The 12,236-nt window shown below is 41.8% G+C and overlaps 1 protein-coding gene across 2 annotated transcripts; it reads right to left on the bottom strand.

The window, feature by feature from the left end:
- Positions 1-113: 113 nt before the first annotated feature.
- On the bottom strand, positions 114-11,495 carry washc4 (WASH complex subunit 4). Of its 2 annotated transcripts, none has more exons than XM_069162076.1 (33): positions 11,364-11,495; positions 10,370-10,509; positions 10,205-10,258; positions 10,052-10,117; positions 9,629-9,674; positions 9,464-9,531; positions 9,298-9,380; positions 9,121-9,163; positions 8,914-9,017; positions 8,366-8,486; positions 8,065-8,188; positions 7,852-7,979; positions 7,584-7,744; positions 7,360-7,486; positions 7,000-7,125; positions 6,787-6,894; positions 6,397-6,543; positions 6,221-6,300; positions 5,784-5,889; positions 5,534-5,650; positions 5,272-5,440; positions 4,425-4,579; positions 4,263-4,337; positions 4,062-4,166; positions 3,811-3,945; positions 3,534-3,642; positions 3,381-3,447; positions 3,112-3,198; positions 2,149-2,296; positions 1,901-1,997; positions 1,584-1,780; positions 1,292-1,388; positions 114-1,157 (listed from the first exon to the last, which is right to left on the bottom strand). In XM_069162076.1, the coding sequence occupies exons 1-33, from the start codon at positions 11,422-11,424 to the stop codon at positions 1,099-1,101; spliced, it is 3,510 nt and encodes a 1,169-aa protein (XP_069018177.1). In that variant the 5' UTR covers positions 11,425-11,495; the 3' UTR covers positions 114-1,098. The 2 variants fall into 2 exon arrangements, with proteins under 2 accessions (XP_069018177.1, XP_069018176.1); XM_069162075.1 differs by having other exon boundaries at positions 114-1,160.
- Between the last annotated feature and the right edge of the window lie 741 nt (positions 11,496-12,236).

Raw genomic sequence — 12,236 nt, forward strand, 5'->3', positions numbered from 1 at the left:
CCGGGCAAAATCCAAAGCAAACAGTGATTGAGCATGTAACCTGTGCTTTAAGCCCCTCTGCAGTATCTTAACTTTGAAGGCTTTCAATACAAACTCCTCATTAAGTCATTAAATCCTGTTGAAAGTGCAAATTTTAATAGTCTTCAAAGACTTTACTGAAGCTTTCTCTCCAAGCAAGTTAATTCATGGAATGTAATAACATGTTTATAGATACAAAATCAGGAAACAATAAAAGTGTAATGATACACCTCCAGTGCAGCAGGAAAATAATGAAACTTTAGTACTGTATCCTGCATGTTATGATGTATTAGTTGATTAGGTTATCAAAACAAGTATCCACAGTTAAGAAAGGCACATACCGTACACACCTTATTTGATACAATGTATAAAGTGGACAAAGAAAAAGTACACAAATATGGCACACAAGCATAAGATCATACAAACAAAAAAACAATCTGAAGAGTTCTCATTGCAGAGCCTCCATGAAATGCTGTAAACAATCACTAACAATTAGAACACCAGCAAAGAGGCAGCAGAGTCGGTAAATTAAAAGGACGACAGAAATGATTGAGCTCCTCTCTGATCAGGCGAGGAAAAACCGCGATGAGGCTTCTACTGTAGAAAAATAATCCAGTCCATCCAGACTGAGCGTGAACATTTCAAAAGGAAAGAATTTTCTTTAACCTTCGACTCGTTTCACCAGATGATCTTTTCAAATCGCTTGTTTAAATGCTACGAATTCAAGTTATTAGATGTTGCCGACACTTGAGAGCCAGCTGAGGGTTGTTACACTGATGTTCCCGTAGAGGGGAAACACGGAAAGAAACTTCCTGTAGCAGCACCTCAAGAACACATTCTTTCTCTGATAAAGATGACTGCTTGTCGAGAGACCTAAAAAACATTAAGCAGTTTCCAGTCTTTTATCTTGAGCCGCCGCACGCACGCACGCACGCACGCACGCACACACACAGACACACACACACAGACACACCAAGTGCAGTGTGAGCTCCTCTCCTCGGGTTCATGCTCCCCTCCCTCTGCAGGATTCACACATTTATAATCCAACATGTGACAGCTCTGCTGAACTCACAGTGAGGCTCACTGTGAGGCAGCTTCGGTGGGGGTGGAGCCGTCTGAAGGACCTCCTGCTTTGGCAGCTTCTGGTGAAAAAATGGCAAAGTCTCTACTGACACAGACTTCATGATTCATCTTTTTAGGGTACAATCTGTCTCCATGGTTTTTGCACATTTAAAATAATGATAAAGTAATAATGACTGCAGCATCCACTGACCTTTATCTTTCTTCTCCTGAGTTTCCTCGGCTGCAGTCTTGTCAGCTCGGAAGAAGATCCGGGCGCTGCTCAACGAGAAGTGAAGCAGCTCGAACTCCTGCAATGAAAGGAAGACAAAGAGTTCAGACACTTATTTCTACATCCTCTTACAACAGTCACTACAGCAGCTCCTAAATTAGGTTCCTTGTTACTAAATAATTCCACATTTTAAAAGGCAGATGACACATTCTTTGAAGCACGGCCTGCTTTTCGAAGAACTGACAAGGAAGCAGATAGATGGACTCCACTGTACCTGGAGGTAGATGTCCAGCCTCTTCTGGGTGAGATTCATAGTTTGCAGCAGCTTTTCGTCCAGACTGGAAGACTGGACGTTCTGCTCCTTCATCACTGCGTTCATCTCTTTCTTGTACTTATCTCTGACAGCCTGGAACCAGTGCAGAGAGTCAAACTCCAGGTACTGGTCCAGCAGCTTTAATATGTATGCCACACCTGAGAGACAGAGACACAGCAGCGATAGAAAAAGACAAGAGTATGTCAAGAGCCAATACAGAGGCAAGGATTCAGGAGGCTTCTTCCTATGCATGTGATTTATCTCTACTTCCTTCTCACCCATTGCAAAGCCATCGTCTGTGAAGGCAGCTCCACTTTTGTTCTTCTTGTTGAGTTTCTCTTTGCAACTGATGGAGTGCTCCACGAAATTTACCGTCTATGACACAGATTTGTTGTGTATTAATTATTGTGAGAGAGAAGAGTAAAAGAGAAAAATGAAAACGCTGCAGAAAAAGTAAGTAAATACGGATGAATATTGAGAGGACAGAACATGAGCGGTCTCAGCATAGAAACCAATCAGCACTGACCAGAGGGGGTACGATCATGTAGAAGTTCCTCAGGTGCATATTCTTTGCACTGCGAAACTCCAGTGCAAACACGGCCACCAGCATCTTGAAGTACTCCGTCCCCTCTGCAGAGTTGCTGGTCAAATCTCCCAACACTGAATCGAGGACGCTGGGAAAGATGTGAAATGTTAAAGAGGGACTGTGCAAACAACAGGCGATGATTCCTTTTTGTTGTTGTCTAGCTGTGGTGCTCTCCGCAGGTATAACAGTGGACCTGCACTCAACGCTCAATTAATAGAGTGTATCAAAAATTAGGCCCATTCAGAGAACGTTTTTTCACAGTTCTGAGAAAAAAAAGCACCCAATTTCTGTCTTCACACTGCAGCAACTGAGGAAGATCGCAATTCTTATAATGCCGTTCCGAAGGACTTTTATAGCTCGTAATTCAGGGAAGGTACTTTCACAGCACAAGAGGAGCTATAGTAACATCATTGTACAGTGAGTGGTCGAACTAATGAGCAAACGCAACACTGACCACAACCATTTCTAAGAATCAGTGTAAAATATGAGCCGTGTAAATCAGAGCTTTTAACATTAGCCTGAAGAAATGGGGAAAAAAAACAGACAAATGGACCGTTGTTGTGTGTAGAGGAAAAGTGCGTCATTTTCTTTCTGTTTGCTATATCAACCGCCGGCCGCTCACTTCAGCGTTGCAATTGGTGGTGCAAAAAAAAAAAGCCCCGGAGGGCAGGTTGTTCGTGGGGGAGTTTCCCAGGAACATTCGGTCGAAAAGAACCGACAGCGGCACAATTTTCGGGGTGCGTGATAAAAATGTGAGACTCAAATCTGATTTCAAATAATCCCCATCCGTCCCATGAATAAATACGTTCACAGAAAACACAGAAATAAGAGCCTGCTAGACAAACACACAAACGCAAGTAATACTTTGGAGACAGGAGAGACGGCTTTTTAAATTTCACCCACCCAGCAGCTCTCTGGGTATCTTCTGACAGTCCCTCCTCCTTCACCAGCTCCTCAAAGTTGACGATGTCCTCCAGGTCCGGGACAAATCTGTAGACGACACAGATACAAAAACTACTTACTACTGAAATATGACGGAAGTTTCCTCATAAAATAATAGTAACTGAAGCATCCAGACTTTCTTAAGACCTATTCAGTCGACAAACTGAATTTAAAAAAAAGTAGTACAAATATGTAAAACCTGCAATGGAATGAATGGCTTTCATATTTACCTGATCGCACTGCTGCAACAGTGGAGGCCCCCAGAACGGATCATACGCACGTAGCCCATGGCGTTACCTGAAAGAGAACCGTGTGAAAATGGTGTTGTCTTTGCGTGCACCTGCGGGTGAATGAAAGATTATCAGCCAGGAAGAGTTTCTCACCAATCTGGCTGATGAGCTGTCTGAACTGGTCCAGGTAGCTCTGTCCATCAGGAGTGATGCCCAGCTTTCTGATGCCACGGTTAAACTTCTCCGCCCTCTCGAATGGGTACTACAACAAAAAACATAAACAACTAAAGCTGGACAACCGTGAGCAGGGAGCCGCATGGTGTGATAAGACAGGATTTATATTTTAAAAAAATCTGGTCCAAGAATGTATATTTTGCCTCGTTTGTGTAACCGGTAACATGGCTGAATCAGCAGAAAGAGAAAAGCTTACCTTCTGATCAGACTGGTCCTTTGTTTCTCTGAAGAAGCGTATGTCCTTGATCAGTCTGGACTTGATGTGCTCGTCGTACATAAACTGACTGAAGATGTAAAACTTCTTCCGCAGGAACTGGTAGGTGAAATTGACCTGATGGCAGAAGAGAGGAGACGTGCAACAACAGGTCAGACCAAAACCCTTCATACATACACATCGGAGAGACACGCTGAGACGCACGCACCGCTGTCTTTCCTGTAAAAACTCACTGTGGTGTTCATGATGCCCGTGCCGTGTGTCCGGATGGAGTTGGCGATGTGACGGATGTTGATGGTGTTCAAGTGCTTGTTGTTGCTCGCCTTCTCTATGAAGATCTGTGGGGAAGCAGGGATTTCAGTGTGAACTGTAGACAATGCAGAGACAACATCACTGTGAGGTGTAATGGTGAGAAGATGAATATGGAGTCTTGCCTGGTTGTTGAGGTTGTAAAGGTAGCGCGAGACAAAAACGTGAATGTTCCTCATGATCTCCAAAACATCCAAACCCTGATGAGAACACAGAGGATACAGTTAGTCGACCCTTCACTTAAAACTCAACCTCCGCCATGATGTGCGAGGTGCCACCGAGCGGACCTGCTCCAGGGTCTGGCTGGGCAGGTGTGCCTCGGTCATTGTGAGTCCGTAGCGCTGCGTAGCGAGGTTTCTCATCTCACTGTAGGTGGCCCAGTCATGCAGAGCGACAGTGGTCAGGTTGTAGAAAGTTTTATCCAGGTAGTGAGTCACGTAGGCTGCAAGGACATTCAAAAATAAGACACATCTGATCATCGTCTTTTCCAGCAGGTTTCCATCCTACACATTACACACAGTACACTTTTAACACTGACATGACAAGGTTTTACTGAATCCTACCACACACAGATAACTGGTGAAGGCCAATTCATAGTTTTTAAGTATGCTGATTTGAACTCAGAACAGCTAGAACACAGGTTGGCAACTGCCTGGTAACTAAAGGGGAGCTCCTTCGTTTATTGTGTTCAGCGTGACAACAAGGAACAAGTCCACCCTTCAAAATAAGAGATAGTGTATAATACCACTTAACATGAAGAAAGCCACGGATGGAAAATACAGTACCTACAGAACATCATCACATTTACACTATTCAGTACAGGATCCAGATTGCTGTGCAGACAATCTAGTTTCTCAGACCCTCGCAAGCAAAGAAACTATGAATCAGCCTGAAGACACTGAAATGATGAGATGTGTGTTTCTTCATTCAAAATAGGGACGTAAATGCTTTTAGAAAAGGGTAAAAAAAAAAAAAAATTCTAAAACAGCTATTTTTTCAACTTTGAATGTAAACAATAAAACACCAGCTAATTTTCAACCACTAATTCATTGAAAAAAAGGTTCCTTTGTATATTCTTCTCAGTATAATGGAAATGATTTGTGTGTGCATGTGAATGAACAGTTTTTTCTGCACCTTTGATGTGAATGAAGCGGTTGAAGAACCGGATGGGTTTGAGGGAGAAGAAGTGGGCCAGGTCCTTCATGCCGACTTTAAAAGGGTTCCTGTCGTCGAGCTTTAGGTGGGTGTGAACAGAGAGACGCAGGTCCTTCTCAATCTCCTTACACAGCTTGTCGAGCAGGTGCTGCAGGAGTTACAGATGCAGGAAAGAGAAAATGAAACTAAACTGAAAATAAAAGGTTCACGGAGGTAGAAGAGGAACATGGGGACGTCTCACCTCATTGAACACGTCCATGATCTCCTTATCGTAGCTCTCCAGCAGCTGGTCACATGACTCCATGTGTTTGGCGTGCAGCATGGATGGCACACTGTCCCTTAGTGCACTAAACATGTACTGCTCCAGCCAATCAGAGAACAACGGGACAGCCAGTCATGACGAGCAGGAAAAGAAGAAGTACAAATTACAATCACATTAAAAGAAAGGATGCTTCAAATCGTCAGTGTTATGGAGAAGCCGGTCTGCTTACGTGTATTCGTGCTGCATCCACAGCGTTGTCGTATACATCATCCAGGTAGATGGGAAACACAGCTCGGTGCCAGTAAAGGAAACTACAGTCACACTGCAGCTTCACCCTGAGGATCAAACAGTCAAGTGAACCTAAAGGATCTCAAAGTAGGTCAAAGAAATTACTTCCAGTGATGTGACAATCTGTGCCATTATTTTTTTACACACTTTTCTAACAAGGTGATGTTAGAGCACAACACCGGCTTTCTTCTTCACAAGATGAAAGCTGCCCGTCACATTGGCCCGAAACCAAATGGCATCTGGAGGTTTTCTTCACCTCCTGGGTGATTTAATCAGTTTGCCAGCTCTTGACAGAAGCCAAAATGGATTGTGGCATGCAACGACTACAAATGTTGCACTTGTGATGTGAGAAGAAGAAGCGAGGAAATAAAATCCCACCTTTTACTCAGCTCACTAATCAGATCGAGCTTCTTCAGCACGAGCTGGAGCGGAAGCAGCTCCTCATCTTTGAAGGTTTTCTTGAAGAAAGTTAAGAAAACTTTGAATTAAATGAAATACAAAAGGTATCAGAAGTGTGTGTGTGTACCATTAATCCCCGACTTCTCCCAACATACCAGCTGAGTGCCGACACATAGAGCCAGAGACACCACCAGCCGTCGCTCCTTTGTGCTCGGCCCGCTCAGAGCATTTTCTGCCAGCACCAAAGACGACAGCACGTCCAACCGCTGCTCGCTGTACTTCTTCTCAGAGATCACCCTTTTCTTCAGAGAGAAAAAAAAAAAAAATCAATCGTAAAACTTATATCACAAACTCCTTCTGTGAACATCGCACTTTGAAGTTTGGCTTACTCGAAGAAAATTGTACTTTCTTGATTGTTGTTGTTCTGAATTTGTACCCTCATGGTTGAAATGCACTTATTGTAAGTCGCTTTGGATAAAAGCGTCAGCTAAATGAAATGTAATGTAATGTAACATCGGTCGTGTGATTTGTGTGTTTGTGTTTACCTTGGCGATGCCAATGGCATTGAGCGCCTGTGACTGCAGCTGCTGAGTGATGTGAGAAACAGAGTCGGCTACAACCATGGAGCGCCTGTGGAATGTGTGCTCCACAGCCTGAGGGGGAGAGTCACATGATATTACTTAATAGTTTCCCTGAAACAATGAGTAACTGCACTGGTTAAGAGCTGGGAAACACTATAAGCGCGTGCGCACACACACCTTCAGTAATTCAACCAGTCGACAGAGTGCTTTGACAGAGGTCTTGGTCATGGGCCGCTGCATCGACATGTACATGTTCATGGTGGTCTTGATAATGGTGCTGATGCTGTAAGCATACAGGATGCCCTGTAAACAGACAGAAACACGGAGAGAGACTGAAACAGGGAGCTTATTTAGATAAATAAAAACAATAAATCAATACAGTCATGTCTCTATTTTGAGAGATACTCAACGCATCTCAGGTGCATTCACACCTGAAGTTAACGGAGGAGAAATGTGAACGCCATGCGGTGAATTGTTCTTTAGTCTCATGTTCAGCTCTGCAGAGCTTTGCTATATGATAATACCATTGATAGTTACCTGCACAAACACATTACACCTGCTGTTAAGGTCTTCTGCCAACTTGTCGCTTCTATGATCCTTGGACAAGATGGACTCCATCTTCATCATCCAGGAGGTTACGAACACGTAGTAGGACTGAACATCTCTAAAGAGAGATATGACAGAAAAAAAAATCAAGATTCTTAAATCTGAGAATCAGACTCAAATGGAAAAATATGTGGCTGATTTACGGTGCCACTGACTTTGTTAATGTCTGAGCTCTTTGCTGCAGGTAGGTGTCTCTATGAACCCTAATGGCCTGAAGACTCTTCTTATCCATCAGTTTAGCTGCAGCTGGAACTTTAGTGGTGAGGAACGTGTCGGGGAACCAGATGATGTTTGCAATCAGAGTGACAGCTGGAACCTACGTGAAAAGCGTGGGCAGAGACACACACGTGAGCACGATGTCGAAAGATTAAGAACAAAATTAGAATGAGGGAAGGCCGTTGCAGGCAAAGAAGACCGAATCACCTTCTTACAGACATCGAGCAGCGCCTTGTAGAGCTTTTTGTCGACACTCCTGAAGATGTGGAAGTGAAGCACGAAGAGACCACAGACGCCAGCATATTTATCTCGCTGGTCAATTTCCGAAGGTTCACCTGAAAAACAGAACAGACACGCAGCCATAAATGAAGCTGAAGTGAGACTAAATGAAACCAATCTAACATCAGAGGACAAACTGACCAACTTTGGCCTCCACGTTTGTGAATATGGTGCGAATGTTGAAGGCGAACTCCTCAGCGAAGGCACTGTTTTTGGCAACAGTTACTCCCTCCCCGGGATCGTCAAATCTCTGCTCCACACAGGCCTGTCACACATCATGAGGGGTGTTCAGTCACGTCAATCTATGGTGACAGTGCTTTGTTCGCATGTTTGCTCAAAACTAACCGTACTTTTCAGCACACGATTCATCAAATCAGCTTCAGAATATTGTACATAAGAAGTTAGTAGCAACATTAAAAAGGCATGAAAGAGAAGAAGTCACCTGCAGAATCATGCTGTCCAGCAGCTGACCCTCCAGCTTGAGCAGGAGCTTCTCGAATGGTTTCAGCTTCTCTTCGGGGATGGAAAACTTCCCAGGGTTGTGGTGGACAGATTTCAATAACCTATATAGAAGATGAATACAGTACATATGAGCACAAAGTGAGTTAGCTGAATGATTTAATGATTGTAGGTATTATAACAGTAGAAAATTATGTAAAATATTTTCCTTCTTGATTAAATGTATGCATTTAATTTATGTTGAAAACAAAAAAGTAAAGTGTGACGGTATTTTTTTGTGATTAATAACAAACAAATTGGTCGTTTTTCCTGGCTATATGATTGATTTCAATTCACTTCTATAAGCCACTACAAACTCATCTGGATTATCTATCCTTTTTAATTGATAGGTTTTTTTGTAGCAGTAAAGGACGGAATTTTTTTTACCACCAGTTATTATACAGTACACACGACTACATTAAGAAATAAGCTTTTCCTACATTTCACTGTTTACAACAGTTTTGTGTGTGTGCGCGCGTCACATCCGTTCACCTTTTATACATCTTCCAGTGATCTTTTAGTGTGCCGTGATTTTCCATGATCTCGTCGAGTGTGAGCAGTACCACCAACAACTCGCCCAGGTGCTCGTACACTATCTGCGGAGGGAACGGAGAACACGCACGGTCAGGAATACTTGAAATATTCACAGATTACCGAAAGAGAGGCATAAATAAAACCTCATCAAATCCTACAACCAACCTGGAAATGGACACCTGACGACTCGATGATTTTTGTTGCACCCCTAAGATATGAGAAGAAAAATTATTTTGTACATTTTGTATTACGTTAAAACAGCCTCTCTCTACAATGACTGTCCTTAAACCTATCCAACAAGAACAGTACATTGACTGTGTAACTTGTGTTCGTGGATCTTACTTGTTGCTGTTGTAGAGGGCAGCCAGCTGATGAACAATGCTGACCACCACTTCATAACATCTTGACACAAAGCAGGAAAGATCCTACGAAAGAAAAAAGAGAGAAACTACCGATGTTTTCTGGACTCCAGTGAACGAGGTTACAACAGGAATTATTTAACACCCACCTGTAGGAAGGAGATGAATCTGCCCATCTGAATCTGGGACTCCCCCTCAACAACACTGGTGTCAGACACTGCAACACAAATGCACATATATAATTCATATTTTTAGCAGTTAATTAAGAAACACTGTGCACCAATGATGGCAAATAGTAGAAGCCAACAGATTACCTCCTTCTCCATAGAACAATAAGCCGTTGTAGAACTTAGTTTCTGCCTGCAAAAGAACATAAATCCAGGACACATTAATGTCACACGGAACAAAACAAACAAGGGATATTAGCATTTTTTATATATCTATATATACACATGTCGCTGATGTCATTGATAATCACACCAAATTATATATATATATATATTTTTTAAAAACAACTACAACAAAAACAGCTTTGTTAATATATTATGTGGCGTAAAATGCACTCAATACTTTCGTTAAACTTATAAGGATACAAACAATTTTTTTGTGAACACTACTTTTGTTTTTGTTTTCAAGTAAACTCCACATTGCACCTTAAAGCAGGAGCAGGCAGACATGGTGAAAAACACAAACTAACCTCACAATAGCTCAGAGCACACAGTTTTCACCACGCTTACCTCATACTTGAGCTTCTTAACTTCACTACAGAGAGCAGCATAAACCGTGATCACTTTGTTCAGAACCTGCACACAATACAAGATATAACGGTCAAGACCAAAAACAAAAGAAAACAAAACTAGATATCAAATATAGAACTTTTGATTATTTACCTTGTTGTCTGTTTTAATCAACTCTAATATGGACGATTGCTCATAAGGGAGAAGCTGAAAGAGAGTAGAAAGTATTAGGAAGGAAATTACACAAATTATATTTCTTGTAAAGGCAGTGGCAGTCTTTTCAGTTTGAAGTAAAGCCACTGGGTGTTGTGGTTTTACCTTCAGGGCGATGGGGTCCAGAGTGAAGTCCCACACATCTCCGATGGAGTCGTCCAGAGCCTCTTCGATACCCTTCAGCTGAGAGGTGTACTCATCCAGAAACTTCCTGTAGTTCTTCAGCTGAACCTCTGTGTGAATTTCTGTCAGGAGAAAGGTTTTACATTGTTAGTGACTTTGAATTAAAGTGTACTTAAATATAGTTTAGAGATTCTTGTACTCCAGAGTGTAAACTTTTTCTTACTTTGCTCCATTTTACGTAAAAATAACTGCAATTTCTACTCCATGAGATTTAATGAGCTACAGATATTTGTTTCTTATTAAGAATTATGCATTAAGCAAATGCTTAAAATGTACGTAATAAAAAAAAAATCTACAATATATGTAATAATTAAACAATCTTATGATACTATTGTTGATTTTTTTTTTTTTAAATATTGACATATTACGAATGATGTTACGTTTACGTGTGTTATTAATATGAAGTAACAGCAGTTTGCAAGATTTCCGTGTTATTATTTTGCTTAAGTAATGGATGAGGGTTTTATACTCTGCTCGTAATACAAACCAGCGAACGTAAATATTAAAATTTTTGTGAGCCATAAATAAGAGGAAGTAGCACATAGAAAAAGCCCTTTTAAACAAAAAAAAAAAACTAAATGTAAATAAAGTTCCGTTATTTGAGCAGTTGTCAACACAAATCAACTGATCAGCTGTTCATGACAAACAGCGTTGATTTGCTAATTTAGCTGAAGCTATCTCCTCCTACGTGTGCTGGAAGCTCACTTTAACTAAATGTTACCCGAAATTATTTCGACGATATTTATTTTTGGCATGAAAATGTTCCGAGTTAAGACAGTGTGAGGTGTTTTATTTCAGTAAATACACGGCGCCCAGTGGACGAGCGTCTCGTTAGCAACGCCAGTTAGCACCGTATGCTAAGGTAATTAACTTTAGCGGTCTTCCTCTGCATGTCAGGACCGGACAAAGCACTTACTTTGTGAACCGTCGTCAAATCGATCAAACTCCCAGTCGGGTGCAATGGTTTCTACCGCCATTCTGCCAGAATAGATGACCCAAACACCCCAAACCCAGCGCTGTTAAAAAGTGGGGACACACGGTCCCATGATGGAGCTTGTGATTTTTTAGAATGGCCGCTAGTGCTCATGGGAAATGTAGTCCATGGTGTTGACTGTCAACGGATACATTCCATGGAGATTAGATAGATAGATAGATAGATAGATAGATAGATAGATAGATAGATGGATGGATGGATGGATGGATGGATGGATGGATGGATGGATGGATGGATGGATGGATAGATAGATAGATAGATAGATAGATAGATAGATAGATAGATAGATAGATAGATAGATAGATAGATAGATGCAGTGTTGCTTAAGTATTTGTTAAAAAGCCTGATGGAGAAAAATCAATCTCTTCAATGATTTTACCATTTTCTATGTGTGGAAATAGACCTTGGACAAAAGAGCACTGTACTGACAACAATCTCTGTTCTTTACCACCTGGCTGTGCTGGCTGTGCAGGGTACGGGGACCTACTCATCATAAAGAATCCCAGACTGTCCCAAGGAGTCTCTACCTGTCTGAAGGTGTTTTGGCTCACATGAAGATAAGCAAAAGGGCAGTTTTCACCCAAGGGCGGGGGGGGGCATAGAAAAGACACAGAGACTAGAGATCGTTGTTCACTACTCAGCAGAGCTTTATTGAAGTGATGCTTGTGAACCCAAATGCATTTGTCTAAATAAACAGTTGCTTTTGTTGTATCTGAGACCACGGCTTTGTGTCACAATAATTTACCTGACAAAGCCCATCCAAGGACAGGTATTGCTTTTGAATTCTGGTCCATT

Source organism: Embiotoca jacksoni, unplaced genomic scaffold, assembly GCF_022577435.1.
Source record: "Embiotoca jacksoni isolate LCO1_2020_lvr unplaced genomic scaffold, fEmbJac1.0.p SCAF_3, whole genome shotgun sequence".
Classification (NCBI taxonomy): Eukaryota; Metazoa; Chordata; class Actinopteri; family Embiotocidae; genus Embiotoca; species Embiotoca jacksoni.

Excerpts from the sequence above, each read along its gene's own strand:
- washc4 (XM_069162075.1), bottom strand. The coding sequence starts at position 11,424 with ATGGCGGTAGAAACCATTGCACCCGACTGGGAGTTTGATCGATTTGAC. Across the intron at positions 7,980-8,064 it reads AAACGTGGAGGCCAAAGTTG|GTGAACCTTCGGAAATTGAC; the intron begins GTCAGTTTGTCC and ends TCTGTTTTTCAG. Across the intron at positions 3,946-4,061 it reads CGGGCATCATGAACACCACA|GTCAATTTCACCTACCAGTT; the intron begins GTGAGTTTTTAC and ends TTCTGCCATCAG.